The 26,564-nt window shown below is 40.4% G+C and overlaps 1 protein-coding gene across 2 annotated transcripts in view; it reads left to right on the plus strand.

Annotated features, from left to right (window-relative positions):
• Window positions 1-24,767, plus strand: part of CBFB (core-binding factor subunit beta) — a 44,424-nt gene extending 19,657 nt beyond the window's left edge. For both annotated transcript variants that reach the window (XM_086620939.1, XM_009982967.2), the window contains 3 exons: window positions 3,834-3,950; window positions 9,682-9,777; window positions 22,557-24,767. In XM_086620939.1, coding sequence (XP_086477065.1) covers window positions 3,834-3,950; window positions 9,682-9,777; window positions 22,557-22,625 — 282 coding nt within the window. In that variant the 3' untranslated portion in view covers window positions 22,626-24,767. The remainder of the gene's footprint in view (window positions 1-3,833; window positions 3,951-9,681; window positions 9,778-22,556) is intronic.
• The last annotated feature ends 1,797 nt before the right edge of the window (window positions 24,768-26,564 follow it).

Below are 26,564 nucleotides of genomic sequence, written 5' to 3' on the forward strand. Positions count from 1 at the left end.
TTTGGCTGTGCCAGTGTGTGAAAAACAAGGGAGAACTGACTGTCCTCCTTTGACATGTGTATAATAATGCTTAATTTAGTTACACACCTAACGTCACTGTGAGAAAAGCCGTACCTCGTTTGGTTCATAGGGTGAACTGTCCTCTGAAGGAGGCAGCTGCATAACATATCTTTTCCTCTTGTATGTCCCTACGATGGTGTTTCTTTATGTAGCATTAAATTCGTCCACTGAATAGGAGATTGGTAATTGCCTGACTTCCAACCTGTAATGGCTTTAAACTTAAAGAGGGGAGATTTCGATGAGATGTAAGGAAGAACTTCTTCCCTCTGAGGGTGGTGAGGCACTGGAACAGGTTGCCCAGAGAAGCTGCGGCTGCCCCATCTCAGGCAGTGTTCAGGGCCAGGTTGGATGAGGCTTTGGGCAACCTGGTGTAGTGGAGGGTGTCCCTGCCCATGATGGCAGGGGGGTTGGAACTGGATGATCTTTGAGGTCCCTTCCAACCCAAACCATTCCATGATTCTTCCTACTCTTCTCTAGTGCTTTTCACCTAAGTGTCTGAGATTTACAAGACTGGCTTCCAGATGTTGTTATGAAGAGCACCTGGGGGTGTGGACAGGATTTATAAAATTATATAAATGCCATTAATCTAGGGTTAGCAACAAACCTCAAAATAGTTATTCTACCAAAGACATCCTTTTATCTACTTCTAATCAGATTGTATAGCTCAGTGATATTAAGGAGGTAAGTTGGGGTCTTCATAGAAAGAATGTGCCTTTTGTCTTTGGATCTTAGTGTGATTGTCTTGAGGCAATTTTCAGAACAGATAATTCTGAAAGTTTTTAAAAGACAACTTTGTGCTGGATTTTGAGGTTCCGCTAACACTAACTATATGCTCGTAGACAAGAGCAGTAATTTATTAATATTCAGTTAAGTTCGGAAATTTAAAGGGAACCAGTATGGCTTTATCTTAAAAGAAGGAAATAAGTGGTTAAACGGTTTGGCCACAATCTTAGGTGGTTTCCATTCTCCAGAAAGATCAGAGGGGGAAAAGAAGTCTAAATTCCTTTCTCTAAAATAAAGGAAAAAGCCCCAGTATGCTTTATTTTATGTTTTAATGAGAGAAAAGTTCCTGCCTAAGCACATGTGGTTTCAATGTGAATTACACTAAATTTGGATGATTATATAGTAATTTCAAAACTCGAATATCTTGCTAAGGAAATTCATCTTTTCAGAGGTGAAAAATGTTTATTATCTGCATTTTGATATTGGTAGAAATTAAGCTGCACTGAAGCCCTTAAGGCTTTAAGGGCTCTGATTCAGGGGCAGGGGCAGAGTGCTTTATCTGGAAAGGGCAGCTGTGTGCCAGTGGTTCACAAGCTGCCTTGTCAGCTGCTCAGCTGTTGGTCAGTGTGCTCAGGGCAGATAACAGGCATCGGTAATCCCATCGGCTCGGTCAGCTTGTTTCTCATTTCCCCTTTGACTTCTGAAGGCTTTCACAGAATTTTTCCAGCACTGCTCAGGCTTCCAGGTGATGGGTAAGGCGTTGCGTTTGGAGTGCTGAGCCCTCGGCAGCTGCAGTGACCAAGGCAAGCGAACAGCCACTGGAAAGAGGCAGTTAGTGGCAGTGTGATATTCCTAGTCAAGAAAACATTCTCGTTCTGGACAACTTGAAAAGCTAGATTCTGTCATTTGAGGAAGTCCGATGTAACTTTTGGTTCCCCGGGCGTTTGTTGTGGGCCGGACGGATAGGGGAGGTTAGGTGAGAGGTAAACCCTAAATGAAGGTCAGCAAAACGCTTGTTTGCTTCTGCACGAAGTAACTAGCATTAGAGTACAGACTGTCTTGTCTTTACAGACTCATAGTTAGGTTATGTTGCTTTTTTTTACCTTTTGTTGAATTCTAATAGTGTCTTTTAACTGTCTTTCACTTCTAAACTAATTAAGTGTATCCATTAAATTGACGATGCGTGCTTCACTTGTGTCTTGTGAGATGAATGAGCGAAGACTGTGCTGAAAGGGAGTAGTAATGTTGTATTTAGTATGTTTGAAATGATTAATCTTGAAACGAGGGCTGTGGGAGGTGGTTTCCTGGTAGTCCACATCTTACTCACGCTGGTTCTGACACCTCTGCTTGCAAAGGCTGTTGGCCAGTCGATCTGCACCCTGCACAGCGTGCTGTCATCATGGAAGACATAGGTGTGATGACTTGCATAGCTACTCTGTGAGTACAAGGACAGTAAACCAATCTGTGCGCTTCTTAGTGGAGACCCTGCAGTAGGAGAGAGAAGATACGCTTGAACTGACCTTAATTTCTTCATTATCGAGCTACTGCTTATTGTACTAACTAGAACTTCCAGAGTATGTCACTTTGTACTGAAGTGTAGTAAGTTGTAGAAATCAAGCTCAGAGATCAAATGTTTATTTTCTTTGGCAAGTAACCTTATTTGTGAAAACAACTCTCACGTTGTTTGTTCTCTCTCTTCCACTCAGGGATTACGTTTCATGTTGTTCGGTGCTTAATTTTAGCAGGGCAGCCTTTGCATATGGAAAGCTTGCCTTCCTTCTGTACATCCTGTGTCTCTGCTTTCCCTTGAGTGACCTTAGCTGGTTAAGTGTGGGACTGAGCAGGTAGGCACAGTCAGGGTGCTTTGAAACGTGTTGTAGAGCTAAACATCAATTATACTTTGCTGATTTGCCAGAGGATGAATTTAGAGCTATTAGAAGAGGCGCTGTGTGAAAATTCCCTCAATTAGCTGGGATGCTGCTGAAGACCAAAAAGACTTAACAGGATTTTGAATGTTTAGGCAGTCTTTAAATCTGAAGTGGGTGCATGGTTTGCCTCTCTGGCAATTCAGCATGGACAAACTTTTGTTCCATGAGGGGTTTGTCTTGCCAAGTAGGCTGAAATAACTTCCGAAGGTTGATATTTTTTTTTTTCTTCACAATTTAGGTGATTTTGCTGGTTTGTTTTTTTCCTAAGACTGATGTCATTAAATACAGGGTGTCAAACTCATTTAGTGTCATACTTGCTTCTTTTTCAATTTCCTGTGTGGAGATTAATCTCTGGCCTTTAGAAGAGGAAATACTTCTGCTTTAAATCACGGTATCAACTACCATTATCTAGATGTAGGGCCTTAAGCTCATGCATTATTCCTTGCTGCAGCTCAAGGCACTGCTCATGTTGATGCTGTAGATGGGTTTTGATCGTCTGGTGTTGGCTTCTTTTGAAAAGCCTTTCACAAATGCTAGAACAGACACACGAAGACTTTCTTGGTTTTAGCATGGGGGGTATGTATAGTATAGTGTGTTGTTTACTAGACTCTGCCTGGTTTGTAAATTTAAGGAGGACTGAAACTGTTGCTTGTTCTTTGTTGAAGGAGCTCAGGTATTGGGGTAAAATACACAGTGCTTGTCGGGAGTAGGGAAGTGTGTGTTCGTTTCACCGTTTAACCTTGTTGTAAAGGATCTTTCCTGTCTGGGAACATGCTGCTTTTTGTGACATGAAGGTAAGCTGACAGGACAAACAGTTTTATTTTAGCTGAAAGCAGTAACAGAGTTCTAACTAAATTCTGATGTATGCAAGTTTATAAAATGAGAACATGGTTTAAATTTATTCCATCCAGTACAGTAGGCAAAAGTTACAGCACTCACTTGATTAAAACGAGTTCTTGGAAAGGAGGCAGGAGAAGCTGTTAAGCGAAGTCTCATGTTACCAGCTGGTTTGGATGTTCTTCTAAGAACACATATAGAAGCTTACTGCATCCGTATTTTCATTGTGCAGGTATGTGTGTGAATGCTTTCAAATTCATAGCATGTGCTTTGCTTTTGTTTCAGGTGTACTTGAAGGCACCTATGATTCTCAACGGTGTCTGTGTAATCTGGAAAGGCTGGATAGATCTACAGAGACTGGATGGTATGGGCTGCCTGGAATTTGATGAAGAGAGAGCACAGGTAAGACAGTCTGCACATGGCTGCTGTGCCTTAGACATTTGTTTGTTCTTCTGGAAAGAAACACATAGTCAGCAATCACACATTCTAATTTACTTGTTTCTCTCTTTGCTTTGAGTACAAATTCCAAAGAAAATTTACGGTATAGAAGTTGGGAAATGTGTGGTTATAGCTAAACTAGTGTTTTAATTAGATCAAAATATTGGGGTCTGGAATCATCTGTAGTTTACAACTTTGTAGATGACTTGGCAGGATTGCTATGCTACATAGTAGTAAATCTTAAAGTATTTGAAAAGCTGTGTCTGTAACTTGAAACAATTGAACTGGCGTGTCTATTCTAGCTGTTTATTTTAAGGTGGTTTTTATGAGTAGCTTTTTGTTTTATTACATATGGTGGGGTCAATAGGATTTTTCCGTTTGTTCTCTTAACAGTGGTAGACTCCCTGCTCTGTTAAGGTATGCAGCTCTTGAGAAACCTGCTTCCTACCACCAAAGTGACTGTCTAGCAGCTGAATCTTTGGGCATGCACAAGAACAGAGAGGAAATGACTTTTTGTCAAGTGCCTATCACATATATAAGTTCCACTTACACAGCTGTAGGGTTCTTTAATTTAGTCAGACTCGAGACAGACCTTCTTTGCTTTTGAGATGTAGCTTGGTAACAAAGATACTTAACAGATACTAAAAGCACCAGGTTTGTGAGGGCTTCCACGCAGATCACCTGTCTCTGCTGTGGACAGTAAATTGCCTGTAGTCACATCAGTTACCAGAGTTATGACTTACATACTGCATTTTATGGTGAACTCAGCAGTTCATTTCTGTATTTAGATAATTTAGAAATGTTAGAACTGTATGAAGCGTGGTCCAAAGTGCTTCTGAATGTGAGGGTTTGTTAACCACACAGAAAAGAAGGGTGGGTGATTTCCTGAAGCCTTTTTTTTTTTTTTTCCTCCCCAAGTTCTGTATTGGTACTCCAGCAAATGATTCTTGATAATTTACTCTATGCCTGTATATAGCCATTTTCCACTAACTTCTCTCTGAAGACTTCTTTCACCCAAGACCATCATGACTTCCCCAAACTTTTCTGGAAACTTGAGTAATTCGCTTTAAACCATTGTTCAATGTCTCTTAAATGGTAACTGTCTTTTTCATCTTGATAGCATAATAAAATTGGAGCTTTCTTTATCTCCTTCCTTTTGTTCTCTTAAACTCAGGGACCCAAAGCAACTCACTCGTGAATAACTGAACTGGTTTGTCCCTTTTTCTTTGTTATGCCTCATCTATGTCGTACATATGGGTGATTTCTGCAAAATTTTAATGCTCATACAAACTGTTTTTCCAAATGACCTTTACTGTCCAAACTTTATGCCCTTTGGGGGGTTGCTCCTGCCAGTTGTGCGCTGAGACTGATTCAAATAAGGATGTGTTTTCTGTTTCCACTGTGTGCCCCTTGTTCTCAGCCCTCACTTCCTTGGGGTTTCCCTTTTGGTCTTCTACAGCCACAGCTGATCCCTACATAACAAGTAGGAGCTCTTTGATTCCACCTAAACACCAGGAGCGCTCCTCTGTTCCAGGTGTGCAGAACTAGAGGGCATATTGATGAACTTGTTCTGTTCAAGAGCTGGAGGTATTCAATCAGATTTTATATGAGATAGGTGTAGTTGCAAGCTTTGTGATGCCTTGCCGCTCCTCAACTTAAGGAACTGATTTGCACACGAATGAGATCATGTTATTGTGACTATGTTCTGGGTTAAATAGAAATACTTTCTGTCAAAACAGGGTCTTCGAAATAGTCAGAGCCCTGCATGCTTTCTTCAGGATTCCTAGGAAGAGACAGTGTGCTGTTCTGAGGGTGGTCCTGCCACCTTTTGTCAATCCGCCAGAAAAGCCACAGAACCAAGCTCTTACTTGAATGCTGCTATTGGCTGTGGCATTCGCTTCTCCCAGAGCTGGGTGTTGGCGTTTGAGCTGTTGCAGCAGTGTTTTCCTTGGAAAGAGAGGAACTGCTGTAGACTCCATTGATGAGAAGGCCTTCAGACTGTGACGGCTTACAAAGCAAGGTCAGACGTGGACCCCTGAGGATTGTGCAAGATAAATCCCAAGATTCTTGATCTATGACAATTAAGTTGGATACAAAACACTTAAGTCATGTGGCTTGTGAGGTGAAGGAGACTGATTTGAACGTGTGCTCAGAAGGAGGAGATAGTGTCACTCTTCCCAAATTAAATAGTTCCTAAAAAAAGTGGTCACCCTTCTGAAAAGCAGAGCGATCAGGTGACCTGTGGGTTCCATTTTTTCTCTTTTTAATTTCCCAATAAATGTTTTTGCATGCTCTTGGATTATTTTAGTTTCCTGATGTAGATACACTTTCTTAACTACACTTAAGAATTCCTTTTTACTGTCTTCAGAAAGTGTTTGTGCGCAAAGCATGTGATATTTTTATATTTTTTGTTTGGTGAGGGAATGTATGCCCTCTCTCAGGTGTCAGTGCCTTCTTGAGTTTTGAGTGCAGGGTGCTGAGCTGAAGGTATTACCTTCTGTAGTGTGGATCTACAGAGATAGATTTGCACTCAATTATCATTGAGTGTGTAATTTGTTTTCAGCTTGTGCTTCTCAGCAATTATGAGTCATTGGTCATATTATTTGCTACAGTAGTAGTAGTACCTAAAAGTTACTGGTGTCATAAGGCACTATACAGTCACAGAGAATTAGCTGCACCCTTGATGTTGCATTGTCTTTTATGTATATATATGTTAGTCTTGTAAGCATTTGGGCAATCTTTTATATTCTGCAGTTTCCTTTTTCCTGTATCTGTCACTTTGCTTCCTTTTTAAAAACTGTTTTAATGCTGCTAGTGGCAATTGACCTAACTGCTGACTTTGGTGCTGAAATAATGCTGGTGTCAGAACAGGTTTAAGTGCTTCATACTGTGCAGTGTAGTGCCTGAAGTACCCACTGTCTTTTTTTAAGAAGAGGTCTTATTGGCGTTCACACCCCCAGCCCATACACACCCCTTACTTCCCTTTTCTGGAAGGCTTACCTTAAACAAATGTAATGCTTTTATATTTTGCTGTGTCTTACTGCTTCTTGCTAACTCATACTGGGCTCAAATAAAATTTTTCTTCGCTGTCGCACTTGGAAATGGTACTGTTCTTCACCAGGTCGAAAAATGTTTTAGGAAGAAAAACCTCATACATATAACACTAAAGTACTTTAATTGTAACTTTTAAGCTGGTGTTCTTTCTGTTTAATTCACAGCATATTAATGTCTTGCTGCTGAGCACTCTTAACTTTGTGTTACTGGAGGCCCCGATTCAGCTGCTTCCTCAGACTTCAGGGGACTAACACAAAGCTCTACATATGTGCTTGAGTATCTTCCCCATTCAGGGCTGAAATTTCCCTGGATTTGATCTTGGAGTGTCATGAGAAGACTGTTTCTGTCTTCAGTACTGTTGTATCTCTTCTGTAAGAGTGTGTTCTTGCTGTGTGGGTTCAGTGCTTATAAATGGGTGTTCTCTCAGATCTTTTCCTACCAGGCTGCGGTGGCTGGGGGGACAGTACATGTATGGGGAGTGTGAGCTTCTCGCTTCCCCCATCTTGGCGGGGTTTGTTTTGTTCTGTTCTCATGTTTTGCTTATTCTTTTTCTTAGTAGATTCAGACCAGGAACATTTTGAGTGATTAAAACCGAGATGGGTAAACAATGGGGTTTCATAGAGCCAAATTCACTAGGCTGTAATTACTAGATTTGGGTGACATTTGAAAAAAGGTTTGTTAAAGTCCTGTTGTACATGATCTTGAGACGTTTGTTAATTTCTGTTAGTAACAGATCACCAAGAATAGAGCAGATTTTTTTTGTTGTTTTACTTAAAAAAAAAATAATGTTCTGATGCTTTTTCCCCTCTTTCTCAGACATTAGTAAACCAGTGTTTCAGCTGTCAACATGTGTTCACTCTGGATGTCAGCGTACTGATTCTTCTGCTATGAATTTCTAATGTAGTTTCTTTTGGATATGACCATTTCTTTAAAATATTCTGGCTGAAACTATATACTAGTCTTTTATTTCATGACCACTTTACATGATGATAAAGATGCAAAAATCTTTTGTTTAGAAAAAAAAAATCTTTCTTTTAAGTTTGGGTTTGTTGTTTTCTTTAAGAAAAAGGTAATAAGATGTACATAGCTTCTGTAAATTAGAAATAAGACAGCTTTTCTGTAGTCATCTGGGAGACAAGCGTGTGTATTTTATCTCTATCCTTCTGCATTATTAAGAACAAACTTACTTTCCACTGTCTGACCTTGGTTGCTGTGCATTACATGAACACTCAGATAGCTAAAAAGGGCCAAATTCTACTTTTAAAAATAGTAGGCAGTGTTAAAACGTTATCTTATTGGCAGCTTTTAACATTGCCTTTGAACATGGCTTTCTGGGGAGCTGGCTGTGCGGAGTCGCTGACTGACAGATGTTTGTCTTTAACTGTGCTAGGCCACGAGAGGCACTCATTCACATCAGTTCACAAAGTAGCTTCAGGGTGCACGATTGTGCCGATGGCAAAAAAAGCAATTTAACATTCTCTCAGACTAGAGATGCTTCGTCTTAAATTAAAACATTTATGCGCTTAGTCCCTTGGTATATTAAAATTTAGTTGGGCTCTCGGCATGTTTATGTCCTCTAACAGTCAAGGTTAGGATTTTTATTTTATTTTTTTTAAATAAAACTTATCAACTTGAAAATAACATTTGTGCATGTGTGGGAATCATAAGCAGTGTTAGTAGTAATTATAGCTAAGGAGTTATGAGGAGGGAGAACCAATGCAATTTATCTTTTACTGTTTTGTGGAACCTCTTTAGACTTGTCTCCTCCATTCTGAACATTTTACTATTCTGGCGAGGAACAGAGCTATCTATTTTCGTCCTGAGCAAAATATGTGCTAAAAGGTCTCTCCAAGAGAAATAATTTGTAACCCAGTTAATAATGGCGCACATATTAATAACACTTTATTTAAAACCTCCTCTAATAGAAAATATGATTCAAAGGATTTTCTTGAGCATTGATTTATTAAATCTATTCCAATGCATAAGCATAGGAAAATAAAATAAAGAAGGGGGCAGTTGAAAACTTGCAGGTTTCTTCTGCATTGTATGGGAATGTGTATGAATTAGTGGAGGAATAACTTCTGCTTTGCACGTTCTTATGCATCTAAATTTAAATAATATATAAGGATTATGAATGTTCATAATGATGCACCTTCAGCAGCTCTTGATAAAACAGAAGATATATTTGGTTTGTAGCTTAGATAATACCTTTTTCAAATCAAAGAGAATTAAATTACCATAATTTAGAGTTCACTAGCATCATTATGTATCTGTGAATACTGTCTTCAAAATGACTTCTAAGAAGAATAAAATATATTGCCTCTTTCATATAACTTTTAAGAAGTCCTAGCTTTTTAAAAAAATAACAGCGTTTTAAACTACTATTGAAAAGCAGTTCTCCTTTGAAAATGTATTTTAGTAGTAGCTGCGTTGCAGCTTTGGTTTTCTCCGCTGGAGCAATGAAGGTGGGTATTCTTTCATTAACCTATATTGGCATTTGCTGGGACTCATCGGTGTTCTGGCAGGTTCTGTAGGAGGTTACTCGTCTTTGCTGCCGAGTGATCCCTAATACTCAACAGAAATGTGGTCTGGTAGAAGCGGGGTAGCCTTTTGTGTCACTCTGTGTCATCTGGTTTGGTAGCAGGAGGATGCGTTGGCACAACAAGCCTTTGAAGAAGCTCGGCGGAGAACTCGTGAGTTCGAGGATAGAGACAGGTCTCATCGGGAGGAAATGGAGGTGAGGGTTTCACAGCTGCTGTCAGTAACTGGTTAGTACTTTCCCAAAACTTTAGATTGTTTCTGTTTATTTGTCTGTTTGTACCATGTTGTGTGTTTTCTGTTTGCTGTTCCATGTTGTCATATAAAAATTGCAAAATGCATTGTTTTGAACGCTCATAAAATGAATTTCAAGTTTTTGAAGTTTTAATAAAAATTCTCTGATTTTTATCCTTTTTTTCCTTTCTGTAGATGGTCTTTCTGTGGATACTTAAGCTGTAAGGATACATTTGTTCACAGAACTGCCATATCTTTCTCAAAGGTTACTTTTGTAGGAGAGGGAGGATCTTTTGCCCCATGCATTTCTCATGAACACCGAAAAGGCTTCAGGAGTTGTGGGCACATAATTTTGTAGCTCGCCGTCCCATGTTGTGGGAAATGTTACCAGCCAATTTAATCAGATGGCACAGGTTGCTGTCTTGTACAGGCTAGTTTTATTTTCCTCTCACCTTTCTCTTACTTACAGGGAGTCTTATTTCTCATTTCACTGGTGTGGTTCTCCCTATCTTATTCTTTGCTTCTTTAGGGCCCCACAGTCTTGAATCTTTTTCTTTCTTGATGAGAGCAGAAATTACTGGGATCAGGAAAGGAGGAGCCAGGAAAGGGAATGGAAACCAGCTGCTTTGAGATGTCAGAAAGGCAAGAACTGTGAGAGGACGAGTAATACATAAGGAGGGTTGGCAAGTTAAAGCAGGCAGTAGGTCAGGCAGAGAATAGGGAGAAAACAGAAACACTTTGAATTTCTTTCTCTTACTGTTTCCTACTTCCTGCTTCATCAGTGCAGCCTGACTTTACTATAATCAAATGGGGTCAATCTGCTGCTTCTCAGGTTTTTAGAAAATGTGATCGTTGTTATTGCTAAGCTATTTTTCTTCTGGCGTCCTTACTGATAATTGAGATGATTAGACAGACGTTTTTCCCTTTCAAGTACAATTGGAAGACACCGACCATGAGATTGAGAGGGAAAAGGCAGATGCTGAGAATAATATATCTCACTTCGAAGGGATGGCTGGTACACATCTCCCTGCAAACACTGATGCAGCCAGGTAGGATGTCAGCTGTAGCAAAGGTAAAATCCTTGCCTTGGAGTTCTCCCTACCACTGGATCCCTGGAGCAGCAGCTAGATTACCTGAATCATTCTGTCTCTGTCACAGCATAGCTGGGACCTGCTTGTAAGTTCAGCTCAAAAGGAAGGTAGAATTAAGGCAGCCTGCCTTAATTTTAACAGCACAGTAGGAACTTTTAAGCCTGGCCTTATGTCCTTGACCTCAATTTATGCCAAGCTTTTCTTGATTTGTTTTCTTTTACTATGCCTTTCTTTCCAACTGCTGTTACTACAGAGAAGAAGCCGTGTGCTTACTGAATACTGAAGGTTAAAAAAGAATGAGGCTTCCTGAAATAAATTCTGGAGTTCTGTGAGACTTATTCTTTCCTCCGAGTGTAGAAGACACTTATTTGCAGCTGGCATGTGCAAAAACTCTTTCAATTAACAGTGAGCTTGAGGTAAATACTGAGCATCTGGGGCTTCATGACAGACATCAAAACTTCTGACACTGGGACACGAAAAAGCAACATCCCTGGCCAGCTGCAGGAACTGGATTCAATAACTTCTGAAAGACAATTGCTTTTAATAAGGCAGCAGGCAGTTGTTATTAAGTGATGTCCTTATTAGGTGCTAGTACCCGTTTTCTCTTAAAACAATAGTCGTCGTGCCAGCTCTAAAGCACTGGCATAGATCACCTACAGAAAGGAAGAAAAGGAAAAGTTACTGACTTGAAATACATTTGAGCAGAATGAAAAAATATTGTCAAAATGTTCTTAAAATTTATGTGATGTCAGATACAAGTTTTTAATAATTGCAATACATTTTGTTATGCATACTTTATTTTTTATTTTACTGTACACATTTAATATGTATAACCAAGAGATCTTTGCCTCCATTACTTGTAGTTCTATAACTGCTTCTTACGTTTCAGTTTTCATTTGTATGTTTGGGAGAAGATGTCCTGGCTACATATTTGGAATGTTTACAGATGAGCTTTTGCACTGTGGGTCTTTAGGACTGCATAAAAATCAGGATCTCTTGGGACACGGGGGAAAGCAGAGATAGACTTACAATGCATTCCTAAGGAGGAATCGGGTTTCCAAACCATTCATTGTTTCCCTGACTTTCTCTTCAGTTGTATTCTAATGCAGCTTTCAGGCAGAACCAAATGAACGTTAGTCAGTAAGCACTTACAGAAGGTGCTCATGGTCATCAAATGGAATTCTTGATAGAAAGCAATGCATAAATGTGCATTCCCATATTTGTTGTATTTATGGCTTGTATCAGATTTTCTGGTGCTCTCATGCTCCGTCAACTTGGAAGTACAGTTTGTCAGTTGTACCCTTCTGACGATTGCATTGCCAACAGCTGTAAAAACGTTAGTCCAAACCGTGCTATGTACTATTTGTGTAATTCCAATAGGTCACATAGTATCTTTGGGTGCACTACAGAGATGGCACTTGAAGTTTTTTATAGGGCAGCTGGAAGAGGTGGGTTCTACGTGTGCTGAGTGAATTTTTGTGTATGTCACGCTACACACAGATGAAGATGCCTTCAGCATAATCTTTTTAATACGATACCTAGACACCTTTCATCGTTACTAAAACTTAAAATTTTTCTTTCCTGCTAAGCTTGGCATGGACAGCAAAACTTGAATTGCCAGACTTGGAATAGGATCTCATCGGTGTTAATGGTTGTTTTAGGAATCGCAACACTATAAAATCAGGATATTTCAGACAGTAGAATTACAGACGAAATGCCTTTAATAGAGACCAGATTCTGCTTCAGTGGGGGAGGGAAAGGGAATCCTGCAATATTCCACCCACTCCTACCCAAAACAGAGGCGCCAGCTCTTTGGAAACATTTATCCATCCAAAGCCTGGCAGCATATGAAAATGATCAGATTCAGTTCTTTCTTTATGCAGCCTTCTGCGTAGAAATGATTCCCTATTCTAAGTGTCTCTATAGGCTTTTAGAACAAAGTGGTGTATTCTTGCCTAGGAGTGATCAGCAAAGATTGCTAAAACAGTTAAAATGGCTTGTGTGTGGCAGTCGGACATTAGAGTGGTGATTCTTTGAAGGGGAAAAAATAGCAAGTGCAGTAACAATTTAGGAATAATCTTTCTACTAATTTTCATTTTTAAGTGTCCTTAAAAAAAAAAACACAAAACAAACAAAAAGAAATGACCCAAACCATCAACAGCCCTCAGAGCACTGTCAGGTTTGTTTGCCTTCCTTTCATCACGTAGTATCCCTTCTATAGATGACTTCACTAGCACACCACCTCTTTAATTTCATTAACATATTCTTTGCATCCAAGGGCAGAATCAGTGGTGGATGGTAGGTTGTGATCATATTTTTGTGCAATTACAGCATTCTTCTAATGTAAATAGGATGTGAGTGGACTCAGGAATTTCAATTGATGTTTTTAAATGCCTCTGAGTTGAACTGGGTTCTGTTATATTTTTAACATAGTTTCAGTTTTGAATACAAGACACTTTTGGGTTTTTTTCTATCAACTTCATCACGTCAGATACTGCAAATCCTGCCTCACTGTTCAGTATTCTTTTCTTTCAAAGATGCTTTTGAAGTCAGTGAATGTTTTTAATTAATGCCTTCAAAATTAAAAATGTATTCCAATAGCTTTCACTTTTACAAAATTATTGGAATGCTGAGACGGTAAATGTTTAATGATACATACGAAGAAAGACCTTATCTTCAGTTAAAGACTTGTAAAAATAAATGTTTGCATAAGGTCCCTTCCAACCCTATTCATTCTATGATTCTATGAAGCTTCATAAGTAAAGGAACGCTGAGCTGCTTGCCAAACTTGAGCTATTTAATGGCTTCATACCATTAAGGCAAAGTTCTGCTTCCATGAGCAAGTACTGCGCCACGGGGAACTTGGTCCGAGGCCGTTGCTTAGGGATGTGTTCTGGAATTGATGCCGTTGAACAGGTGGATGAACTTGAAGCGTTTGTATGTTTTGCTTTGCCAAACCAATAGAAGAGAGCGAGGAGGCTGAAGGGGTGTCAGTGAGGCAGATGCTTAGTTTTCACCATCCCTTTATCCCCTTGTGTCTTGGTCGAGAGAGTCGATACTAGTGTTTTCTTCTGTTTGGTGTAGTTTCAGTATGAATGACGGGAGTTCAGTGTCGAGATAAGAATTGTTCTGCAGAAATACTGTGAGGTTGCTGTCTAGACATGCTAGAATCTTCCAGTAAAAACTTTCACTTTTTGTTCAGTGTTCTGCCCGTAGCAGCATGATACAAAATGTGTTACGCTGTCTGGAAAGGCTTGGAGAGATTTGAACAGACCCCAGTTGGTGGAACTAGAATACAATGAAGGTAATGACCTGTGTTAGGTCCAGGAGAGCAGCAAGGAGGTGCCTCCTGCTAGCTCTTCACTGGAGCGGAAGGTACAAAGTGGTGGATTTTCAGCAATGGGATGGATAAAGAGAGGCCATCTTATGTGCTGCTGTGTGCAGACAGGTTTTTGTGAAGGCAAACTTTGTATAGGCAAACTGTAACACCAAAATCAAAATTACATGTTTGTGTGCAGTTTGTCCTGCTGTTACTCTTGAGCTTAGCTAAAGATGTTCTACTGACTGCATTACCTAAAGGTGGATTGGATCTCTTCTCTGTTTTCCAATCCAATTTGTTCAGCCAGCACTTTTGAAATGTCGTATTTTTCTATTTCCCATGTTACTGCCATGCACTTTATTTTAGCAACACTGTGAGTGAAGAGGCAGAGTGATTTGCTCTTCCCTGAAACGGTCTAGTCTAGCAATCTGTCTGGTTGTGGTCTTGTGCTAAATATAAATTACATTAATGGCTAAGCAGACCCATTTTAGGTTACTGCATGAAATTCTCATTTTAAAAACCTTCATTTTGCTGAAAAAAAAAAAGCCAACAAACTCTTTTGAAACTTTTGTTTCTTCCACCAGAAATCTCTCTCACTACAAAGCACAAAAAAAAAACACCAACCCCACCCCCTGTAAATTGCTGGAGTGAAAATTTACCTAAATTTTAAGTGCTCAGTCCTGCCCTAAGTTTCTACACATTTTCACTGTTTGTTGGGAATTACGAGTTGAAGTGGGAGAGATACATTCCATTTAATTGTGCTGAAGTTATGAACTCTTAAAAAACAGGGTTTTGCTACAGGAATGTTAACAGTTCACAATTGAAACAAAATCCAGTAGTAGGACAACCTTTACTATTCTTCCAAGATTCTAAACAGTGAAGTTATTCTCCCTTCTTTCTTTTTTTTTAAAAATTAAGATAAAACTACTAATGTAAATAGATGCTCTAGCTAATTTTAAGTATTTGTGTTTTCTTTGAAGACAGAATCTTCCAATAAGGTCCTTCCTCTCCCATCAAACTCTTTGACTTTTAAGGTTTTTTTTTCCCTCCAGAGTTAATCTGGAATGAATTTAATTACTGCTTACTGTATGTACTCTGCAAACTGACAATGATATATAAATAGTACAACCTTTAATACAGCTTTTGGGATGTGAAAGATACACAAACTGTTTAATTCTTCATGTACAGTGGGTAGTGCAGACTTGGTATATACTTGTGTGTGTGTATGAGCATATATATAAAAAAATGTGATTTTTTTTTTATATTCAGGATGAATACAGCATAATTTAGAAAAAAACATTAAAGTATGTGTGTGAATACGCATTACTTCAAAAGGTTCTACAACGCAGGTACAGAACAAGTAGGCCAGCAGCATTATGACTAGATTGCTTGGCAAGAACTTTAAATAGCTGATGTTTGTGTAAAAGTGCTATGGAATGCATATGTCAGAAAAACCAATTTGTGCTGTACAGAATCAATGCTGACTGTGGTGCAGAGGAGATCAATCTTGCAAATCAGGGAATACTGTAATATAAGCATCTTTCAGTCAATGAAGGTTAGAAAGGGGCTGAGCAACAGAGGAATACTGTCTGGAGGCAATCAATATTAATTATAAATTTATAACCTTTATACCAGCCTTCCAACAATACTTTCTAAAAGGGTGCATTTCAAGCTTTTTTTCCTTCGGAAAAGAAGTTTCATACAAAAGTAAAATTTTAGCTTGTGTGTTAGCTTGCTCTTTTGCCATGCTTTTTTCCTTTTTCAGCTTGCTGTTCCCTTAGTCCAGTTACTAATGTCATGTACCAGAATCTGTAGCTTCCTTATGGCTTTTCAACAAAGATGCAACCATTACAATGATTCTGGGCAAGAGAGTGCATCAGGAATTGGTCAGCAAATTACACTGCTTGGCCCAGTCGTGCTCTGTAGCAGCTGGTGGTGGGAGAGCAGGCTCAGCGCATAGCACAGTCGATACGTGTTTTAGTGAAGAGTACCCTGTTTCTAGGAAGTAGGCTGTTGGAAGCTTGAAGTGAAATCTTGGTGAAGGTAGGTGCTAAATGATTTTTATCTATGGCCTTTGTCAAGAAAACTGTTTATTTTTGACTTTCAGTGAGCCTAAAAGGCGATGAGATTGGATGTAGGATTGGAAAAGAGCATCAGATATAGAGTTCATAACATCAGTCATTCTACAGTGACTTTAGTCTAACATCCAGGTCGCTTTACCAGATTTGAGAGCCTGTTTTCCGTTATTTGCATAATTTAAGTGGTGCTTGACATTATAATTAAGAAAGATCAAGGCTGCTGCTTCTGAGGTTCAAGTGAAAAAGAGAGGCGATTGCAAAACGGATGTTATGGCCAGGACTCAAAGCAACTCCAGAGACTGGATTTGGCTACAGAGTCTCACGCCGATCCGATAGCTATGCTGGCTGCCAACCATAAAAATAAAATTATAAAAATCTTATCCCCTGCTGACTGCCAGCAGCTTGTAGGTGTGGTAGGTAGTGATGGTGGGGTCCCTTTGCTGCTGTAGCTAAAATTGTTGTGAGAAGGAAAGGTCTTCTCAAGCCTTCCACGGACCTGAAAGCATACGGGCTGCTTAGTCAAGCTGTGACTGTGACCGAAGAAGTTTTACTATATATAAGCTGTCATTCTTAGATGTTGTTGTGGCCCAGTTTTGCTGACTTTAATTCTGAGAAGGCCGAGTTTCCCTGCCCCTGCTATTCTGTCGAGTAAGGGTAATTGAAGTGGAGGCACGGCTGGCGTTTTAACCATGTTCAGATCTCTGTGGGAGAGGCTGTTATTAACCAGCAGCTCAGAGAGGAGCTTTCAGTTTGTTGCTTTTCTTGATGTGGGTCTGCCTCAGTTAGCAGGACTGATGTGGAGGTGTGCTTAATTGTAACTGGTCATTTGTTTGAGGGTTTTGTCGTTCGGGGTTTTTTCTTTGTCCTGTGGCTGTACGCTTTTTAGAAAAGGATCTGCAATGTGTTCTGAGTTGTGTTTTCTTTTTTTAAAATCCTTTTCAGGAGGTTGACAGTCCTTCTAAGAGAATCCAAATGTTCACTGTTTAGTTTTTCATAACATAGCCTGATTTTTCATTTATTTAGTAAATTATAGATGACAGATGCCAAGGCACATAATGCAGCTGCTCTGTCTGTTTCAGCAGTGTGGAGTTGCCAGAATGCAATTAAAGAATTGCAGTGGAGTTGTCCACAGAGAGACTTTATTTTGGCTACTCTTTGTCACAGCCCTTCTTCAAATTATCTCTCTTTTCCTTCCCTCTTCTTCACCAGTGTCCCAAGTTCTACATGCAGCGCATATTGCTGTCCTTGTGACTTCACTGCTGGTATTGAGAGGTCCCAATTTTACCTGCTGTGTTTTTTTTAAGTGATTCATCGAAAGGGAGGGCCACCTTCATGGCAACCTTATCTATCCTTACTAATTTTACCTCCAACTTTCCCAGTTCTGCTTTCTCAGAGCTGTTGTGTAAACCACACGCAGTGGGACTGCATTATCTTTTCCTGGTGAGCTCATGTGGTGAAAGGAGTTGGTTTCCTTAGGTATGTCAGAGGCCTCCAAACAGGCACGGGAAGGGGGTAGTTACAGATGCTTTCTCAAAGCCAGCTCAGGGGGTTTTGTTGGTGCTGTTGAAAGCGTGACCAAGTGCAGCATCGGTCTGGATTGAGCAGCTGGAGGATGAGGAGGATGGTGTCTAACTGTCTTGACTGCTGGAGGAACTGCTTGTGTGCCACCTTCCTTAATTGCAATTATTCTTAGATCCGTTTTACCTGAGTGTCCCAGTGACAAATGTAAACGCTCTAGCATGATCCTGTCCAAAAGAGTCAACAATTCTAAGTTAATGATTTGATGACTTCAAGCTATCTAATTTATGAAGAAGAAAAATAATATAATACAGATATTACTGCATCATACTCATGATAATGACTTTTAGCCCATGCCAGTTAGCCTGTATTTAGGCTCGGGAAAAGCTGAGAGATAAGAGTTGGAGAGAATAGGTGTAAGAGTATTGCAGGGAATACTTGCTGCATTTGTTTACCCTCAAATCAAAATTACTTTGTTAGTAACATTTCTTTGTTTGTTAGTATGTTACTACCCCTGTGGTATCAGCATGAGTTCAGCGTGAATAAATCTAGACTAGCATGTTACAGGAGGCTTTGAAATGTTTTTTGCCAGATACGTTCCTGCACTGCTTTCAGTCAGTCATCATACTGTCTCCAGCGTTAGAGGTTTTAAATGGCTCGTGGCCAGTGGTAATTCCTTCCGTGTTGCGGGAGGTTTGCATGGCTTCGTGTGCTGAAAGCTGAGTGTGAAGTATTTTGGGGGTATTGAAACACCCTATGTGTCCATCACATTAACTGTTCAATTTCAGGATATTCGGAAGGAAACTGGTAGTGTTGGTTAAAACACATTCATTTTTAGGAAGATTGCAACTGTGGTGGGCTCTGTGTACTATTTACAAGTTTGTCTCCCGAGCAGATATTTGTTACCCTTTCACTAAATAGCAGACGAATAACATTCGAGGTAGTGCTCCTTCAAACTTAAAATTAGCATTTGACTGAAAAATGAAATATGCTGAGGTAAGATGAATACCTACTCTTTCCTCATGGCTCATTATGCATGACTCATGGCAGAGTATTCCATTTCCCAATGGCAAAGATAGATGCATCTTTCTTAATCGAAGCAAGTCTCCTTAATCTTTGAGAAGCTGAGCTCGTTACTCACTGAGAGTAATTCTGATCCTTCTGCATGGCGTCATAAGGTATGCATTTCCAAAATTACAGCAGATACTGCAATTCAGAGGATTGATTAACTATGCGGAGAGTATGACACCCCAAATCAAGAGAATTCTGGGAATTGCCATTTTTACATCTATAAAAGGGAACTTTTAGCTTCCTGTAACAGACTGAGGAGAACCACCAGATACTACTGTACTGGTAGTCACGCTCCTGCAAGTGAGCGTTAAGGATCTTGTGGCATTTCTTACGAAAGTTGTATTCTGCCCGTTGTCAGCGGACAAAAATATCACCCAATGCCTGATGCTGTGCAGCGTGCTTGCTGTCTGCGTACAAGGTGTTCTCTCCTGTCTGTTAAGAGTGTGTTTGGTTTTTAGATACATACCTATTTGGTGCTTTTACGTGTTTTTCGGCATGTAAAGCAGAGCTGTAGTTGTTACATGCCGTGCACGTGTGCCTTGGCTGGGTGGTGACCGACAGAAGATGCGTGTTTCACGCCTACGTGTTCTTGTGCAGTAGCATAGCACAAGTGAGGGCGGGGGGTGAGTGAGACGGAGCCGTCGTTCCAATGTGTTGCAGTTGCTTGTGTAAATCCCCGCTTACTGAAATGCAAAATTACACTTTTATCCGCATATATGAGTGTAAGATACTGTAATGACTGCTTTTGGTACGTTTGAGGGTAATTTGTCATGCCTTTTGCGTATCCCTTGAAAGGGCAAATCTGGTAGCTGTTCAGTCGTGGCTTCTGCAAGCTCTACAAGTAGCAATGAAGTCGTGAGTCATGTGGATTCTTTCGTATGCTTTGAAAGAAAAGGCCACTTTAGGCAAAGCATAAATGCAACCATATGCCAGTACCTTGGAGTCTTCACTGAAATTTGACAACAAAATTGCTGTGCATGTGATTTGTTTTCTGAAGAAGAAGCTGTTGCTTTTAGAGCAGTAGTGTAGCAGCAATTAACTTGCTGTTTTTTCTAGTTAGGTGTAAAAATGTTTATCAAGTACAAAATTGGTAACTAGATTGGTGCAAGTAAGATTTTTGGTAATTCTTAAAGACAGTGCATGCGCTTATTTCCTTTTAGAAAAAAGAGGCACCGGTTAAAACCAAAAGAAATCTTGTTCAATAGGAGGAAAGTATGCGAAGTGAAACTATTATCCTTTTGTTAATCTTAGTATAACTGTTAAATTAGTTTGGAAGTATCTATTTAGACTTGTTAAATAACATTTTGTGTCGAGAAAAGTCTTTACAGCCCAGTTTACTTTTCTGTTGAAGGAAGAATAAAAAGTGCAGGCTTTGCTTTGTTAACTTGTCCACAGTGATTTGATAGTCACAGCTGAAATAATGTAGAAATCTCAATTAAATGCCATCTCCCAGTAGTCTACATCTCTACGAAGAGGGCAGTTTGCAAAAGTTGCTTCAGGGGCTGGAAGGAATACGCCCTTTAGTGTGAAAATCTCCAGCGCCGTGTGTGATGACAGCTGTTTGTTTTAACGTGATTCCTCAGAAAGATTACTGAGAAATCTGCGGGTTTGCGCACCAGCAGCGATGGCGGTTGTCGTGTTCAGAGTTGTTGTGCACGTAGGAAAAGCAAATTGTTTCCTTCAGTCGGTGCGACCCGTGCAGATAGAACAGAGCGAGAAGATCATCTCACCCCTAAATATTTGAACTGCAGCCAGCAACGGTACTGGATACAGAAATGTAGTGGGTAGCAACTGTGATATTTAAAATAGTGAGGGTGTTTCCAAATAATATGGCAATACATCCACTTAGGAAAGCGCAGGAGGGAATGTCTTCTCTGGAAACATGCTGGTTACTAGAGGGATTTATTGAGTGAATGCAGCACACATCAGAGTGGGATCATTGCACGTGAAAGGAAAACGTAACTTTAAATTGGTATTTAAATAGGAGAAGGAAGCAGCAGTTCTCTGTTCGGGTGAAGTTAACTGATTGCACTGGGAGCATCAAATTAGACAGACAAGAATGGTGGATAAGGGAGGAAGAAGCGAAGGGAGAAAGAAAAGTCCAAATTGGAGGAAAATGACGTTGGCAGTACGTGCCAGAGGGTTGGGGAGCTGACGGACGGGGCTCGCTCGCCGTTGCGGTGCGGGAGCGAACGAGCAGCACGCCGTGAGCGGGGCTGGGTGCCGCGCTGGCGGGATGGCTTCCTCTTTCTCCCACGCCGTAAGTGTGGCTCGGAAGGGCCCGGGGGACACCGAAGAGCAGCACTCGCATCGCCCTCAGTCACTGCTTCACTGAAGTACTCGTGTTGTGCACCGTGGTCGTGTCAACGTGCTAATTGCTTAAACTGCATATTTCAGTGGTACAACTGCCTGTGCTAAGGCTGTTCCTGCCTCTTTCAGCAAAACACGAGAAGTCTTTCTAAGGAGGGAAGCAATCACTTGTTTTGCATTTTTTGCAGAGCGTGTTTTTTTTGAAGCTCCAAACGTGGCGGGTTATTGCAGCTGGTGAAACTCGTGGAGCTACACCGAATAATGTTCATGTAGTGATGCCTTCCACCAGCTGAGAATGTGGCCCTGATGCTATTTGGGTCGCGTGATAGTTACAGGCCAAGGTGCCAGCTACTCGCTCTGTAAACATTAAATGAAAGTGTCAGTACTAAAATGTCTTAAAAAAGCAGCCAGCATCTATTGGATGTTCCCTGAATCAAAGCATTGCTTTAATGTTTCAGTCTATGACTGTTTTTAAGTATTTACCCTGCAGCATTTGTGTGTGCTACTACAGGTAGAGAAAGCGGGTAGCAGTGTCTTTTACTGCAACGGGTACTGCTATGACTGACCATCCTTAATTCCCTCTTTCAGTTGCCATCAACTCAAACTGTTTAACAGAATCATTTATTTAAAGGAGAACTGATGTTAACTTTTTTTTTAATATAGGGGTACAATCATAAGTACCAGAGTTTCCTCAGTTTTGTATTATTGCTGACTTTACAGGTGCTCCAAAGGAAAAAACGAATGCTGCAGTAAAAGCCCAACTTTTACGAGGTGTTAAAATGTGTGTCAATCTGTAGATGAAATGGTGGTGCCATGTAATGTCTCTCTGTTCCAGAAAAAGCTAAATTAAACGTTTACCATATAAATATACTGAGGGGGAATGTATTTGGGAATGGTGTAACATACTCTGCCATCTTGCGTTGTAGCCTTTCTCCCCAGAATCTTGATCCTGAAAACACGTACAGAAAAGGTTAACGAAAGGGAATTTCACAGGAAAGAAAACACGTTTTGGAAGAAGAGACACAAAATTGTTGCCTAACTGTTCCGAAAGTCTCTTGCCGCTTGTTAAAGCGATGTTGAGGAGGGCTTCTGAGGCAGGAGCTGAGCGTGCACGTGTACGTGTGTGTGTGCACACTCGCTCGGGGAGTGCTGGCATTGCCTGCCCTGGGGGATTATGGAATTGGGGAGGAAAGAATGATTTTGATGTTAAAATGAATGCATTGGTTACTGCTTGCAGTGTAAAGCTTCTGCCTTAGAATCGGTTATGGTCTTAGTCATGTTAATACACTGAAGAAATTAAGTGAAGTGATACCTTCTAGATCACTTTTTGATCCTTAATGTGTGTTTCTTAATGCAGGCAAGAAGACAACAAGACCCTAGTCCTGGATCTAACCTAGGAAGTGGCGATGATCTCAAACTACGTTAATCAAGAGCGGCGGGCGTTCCATGGGTCTGCACACATGCATTGCTTCTACTTGGCAAAGGATTTAATAAAAGACCAGAAACTGTGATAACTGGGTATACTATGGTCTGTTTCCTGACCTGCGGCAGTCAGAATCGCCATGAACTGCCATGGTTTGCACTATGTTTATGTTACAATACCTGCGTTTCCCGTTTTAAGCATGTAGCCAGTGGCGATTTGAAATTTTGTTTTTCTATGCAAACTTATTTTTGTTGGCACTATTTTAGTGAAATGGAAACTTATGCAGCTATAAAACCATTTTTCTCAACTGTAATAAAAATTGTCACTCAAAAATAGGTCAAGATATTACAGATTTAAAACTTTTTTTTTGTAAACTGCTGGAAGCCAATGCATTCCAAGCTTAATTTTTTTTAATATGGGCTTTTGGAATTTTGATTGTCCTTATTGTGCTCCTGCTTTATTTTAGATACGCATTCTTACCTTTCTTTCAGTTTTCTTTTTTTCTAAATTTGCAAGACCTTCTTAAAACTGCTGACATTATTTTGCATTATTTCCAAGCTAAACCCAGTGAATCAGAGCTGTTGGAATCAGTTTTCAAACTTTGTGGGTTTGTAAACGTTACGGTTGCAGTATTCTTTTAACTGCTAACAATTCATTGGTTCCACTTTTTAAATGATAAGATCTAAAATTGTATATTTTCATGCATTAATGTGTTCTGCCCCGGTATCTGTCAGACTTGACTCTGTTCCAAGTGAGTTTGGGTGGTTATTATGCCCCTGTATATAGTACTTTACTGAAACTCATCGGAAGTCGCAGGCTGGCTTCTGTTTTATTCAGGGATTTTTTTAAACAGTTCTTAAAAGGGATACTGCAACTCTACAATTGGGTTCAACAGCGTGTTAAACTGGGAACAAAGGTGATCAGCTGCCAAGGTGTGATATGTATTAAATCACGTTTAAGATAGCTGCTTTACGTATATTTTATATCTTAGGCTTTTTGTAAGGTTGTGCTGAATGGGGAAGAGTTGAGATGAGGTTGTGTGCAGAAAATCTCGTACTGTGCATAGGACACTTCTATTAAATCTTATGCAAATTAAAACTACATTGCAGTATATATTGCATTTTCTAACAGGGTAAGATTTGGGATGGATCAATTTGTGTGAACTGCCTTGTTCTGTTTGGGGTGGTGGTGAACGGGCTTGTTCCACGTTTTTTGTTGCGTTCACTATTTGAAGAAAACTGATCGGAAACGTTCTGTCATTTGGCTTTGTAAAAATGTGGTGCTTCCTGTACAGCCTGATTAATTAAACTGTCACTTAAATACCTTTTTAAAATAGATGATCTGATTTCCGTATTTTAAGAATGATTTTGAAGGTGGAAACTCTGTATAGTTAGAACAGTTAAACCTGTATTAAATTCTATAATTAAGGTAATTGCTCATTAATGGCAAAACGATTGATGCAAAAGAGGTCTTGCAAAAACTTAAGCAGATGTCAATGTGAAGGAGAATCTTTGTTAATTATATGAATATTTAACATCCACTTTAAAATGTCAGTAGCTGTAAACTGTGAGAATGTCATCAAATAGAAATATTTTGATACTTCAACTTAAATGTGATTCACCTGAAAGATGACCTTTTTCACTCTGTGGCCACATACTCTTCTTGCTCTTCTTCCCCCAAAGAAATAATTTTTCTAAAGTGTTTCTGCAATGAGTTATTTAAGGGACACACGCACGCATCCGCACGCATCCCTGGCCTTGGATCTTTGCCATCTGTGTATTTTTGATGGAATAGTCTGAAGATTTATTTTAAAAGGTTTTTCCTAACGTTTCAGACGGTGGTTTTAAACCATAAGTACACAGGAAATTACGCTGTCGGATACTAACGTTGCTGTCTGTGTGTAAATACTGAACTTTCTCTATCATCATTTAGCATTCTGCTGCTTTCAATATCTTAATGCTGGCATTAAGATCACGAGCCCTTACCCTCTGCTGATTAGTGCAGACTTTTTAAAGTGCATTTTAAGTTATTGATGCAATTTGATATTTTTCATAATTTCTATTTAAACTGAAGTTGCATCATCTTTCTTGAATTCATCTCCTGTAAGAGTTGCCTTAAGCTACAGGATTGCTTTTGCTACTTTTTGTGTCGTATGTTTAACTTTTCATAATAAACTTCTGTGTAGTGAAAACGAACGTGCTGTACGTTGATTTCTGACGTCCCAGTAGTCCACGCTGACACATTATGTGTTTATGGGGTGACTTTCCAGCCTCCTCCCAGTGCCGGGCTGCCGCCGTGTCCGTGACTGAAGCAATAGTGACATCCAGTGGTGGCTTAAACCAAACCTGGACACCCCCTGTGTCTGGGGGGCTGTTCATGATACTCAAAACCTTTAATACAAGGGCAAACATTGGGGAAAATGTTGATTTTTGCTGCCCTGAAACTCTGGTGGGGTTTTTTTCAATAACTGATACACCTTGCTTGCTCTGAAAGCATGTATCTACTGAAGTAACCCGAAGAAATTGTCTTTTAATCTCAGTCGCAGAAGAGCGTTGTTTGGGGGCTCGTTTTTTATAGCAGCCGTTAAACCTCGCTGATTGTGCCGCTTGGGACGAGGAGGAGAAGGAGGTAGTTTGCACGCCGAAAATGGGGAAGTGTGGTAAAGCACTGTGGGGGAAATATGAATGTTACGTGCTGCACCTGAAAGCCTCGTCTGAGGCTGCTCAAATTTTAGGTGGTTTAACTTCAAACACCAAATCCTGACTGACAGTGGTGGTGGTGTACCGAAGCCACGCAGGGGGTGGCTTGCTTAACGGCTCGAGATCTGCAGTCCGCTTGGGAAGCGCTTCCATGCGACGGCACGGATTATAACCTTATTTCAGACTTGTAAAATCTGACTGTAAATGGATCAGTGCCTGGTAACACCGGTGTCCACCATGACCCCTGGTCCTTCTGAAGACTCTGTGTAGCTGGGGAGGGAGGTGGCTTTTAAAGCAGGCATAAGTGACAACCTGTGTTACTCGGATTCCGTGCTCCTCATGGCGGACGGTATCGGTGTCAGCTGCTGTAGGCTCTGTGGCTCCATCACAGCAGCTCGTTTTGGAAGGCATCTTTAAAGAGCAGTTAGTAAAGCCATTCGACAACTCATCAGTTTACCTGCAAGTTCATGGAATGATTCCCTTTTCTGCCTAAGGAGCATCATAAGTGGATGAGTACCTTGGTTGTGAAGCTTTTTCTGGGATGGAGGTGTCCACTCCATCAGGTACCATGACTTCGGTACATGACCACCATTGTCATTCTGTATTCAGTGTTTGAAGTTATACCACCTAAAATTTTGGCAGCCTCCGAAGAGGTTTTCAGGCACAGCATCTAAAGGACAGAGGCACTTTGTCCCCTGGCTCCTCGGAGGTCGAGTTTGCCTCTCAGGTGCATGAATAGCAGAGGGAATTAGAAAATCTCCCTGCCTGAGGCACCTACAGCAAAAAAAAAAAAGATGTTTAAAACACAACAGTCCTTTCCCTGCTCAGCATGGCTTAGGGATGGCTGTGCTTGGTTTGGGAGTGAAAAACTGCTGGGAATGCAGGAGCTTGTTGGAATGGAGAGGGATGTCAGTGACCCGGAGCCCAACCGGTGCAGGTGAGGTATGATCCCAGCTGGATTGCTCTTTTTGACCTCTGGCAGTTACATGGCCTCTTCTGAACCCGAGAGAATCCAGAGTATTAATTGTTTAGTCCTTTTTACTGAAGTTTTCAAAACCTCAACAAAGGGGTTTCCTAATCTCTCTTGAAGGAAACGGCAGCGATCAGCTGTCCTGCTCCTGGTCTCCCTTTTGAGAGCAGGAAACTGCAAAAATGAAACGGGGTGAAACCAGCAGCTTTTCTGTTCCTGCAGATCTACGGTGTTTTGTCTGATCATCAGCCTTGTTCAGGTAAGGGCTGGGCA

The sequence above is a fragment of the Tauraco erythrolophus genome, chromosome 15 (assembly GCF_009769465.1).
Source record: "Tauraco erythrolophus isolate bTauEry1 chromosome 15, bTauEry1.pri, whole genome shotgun sequence".
NCBI classification, from domain to species: Eukaryota; Metazoa; Chordata; class Aves; order Musophagiformes; family Musophagidae; genus Tauraco; species Tauraco erythrolophus.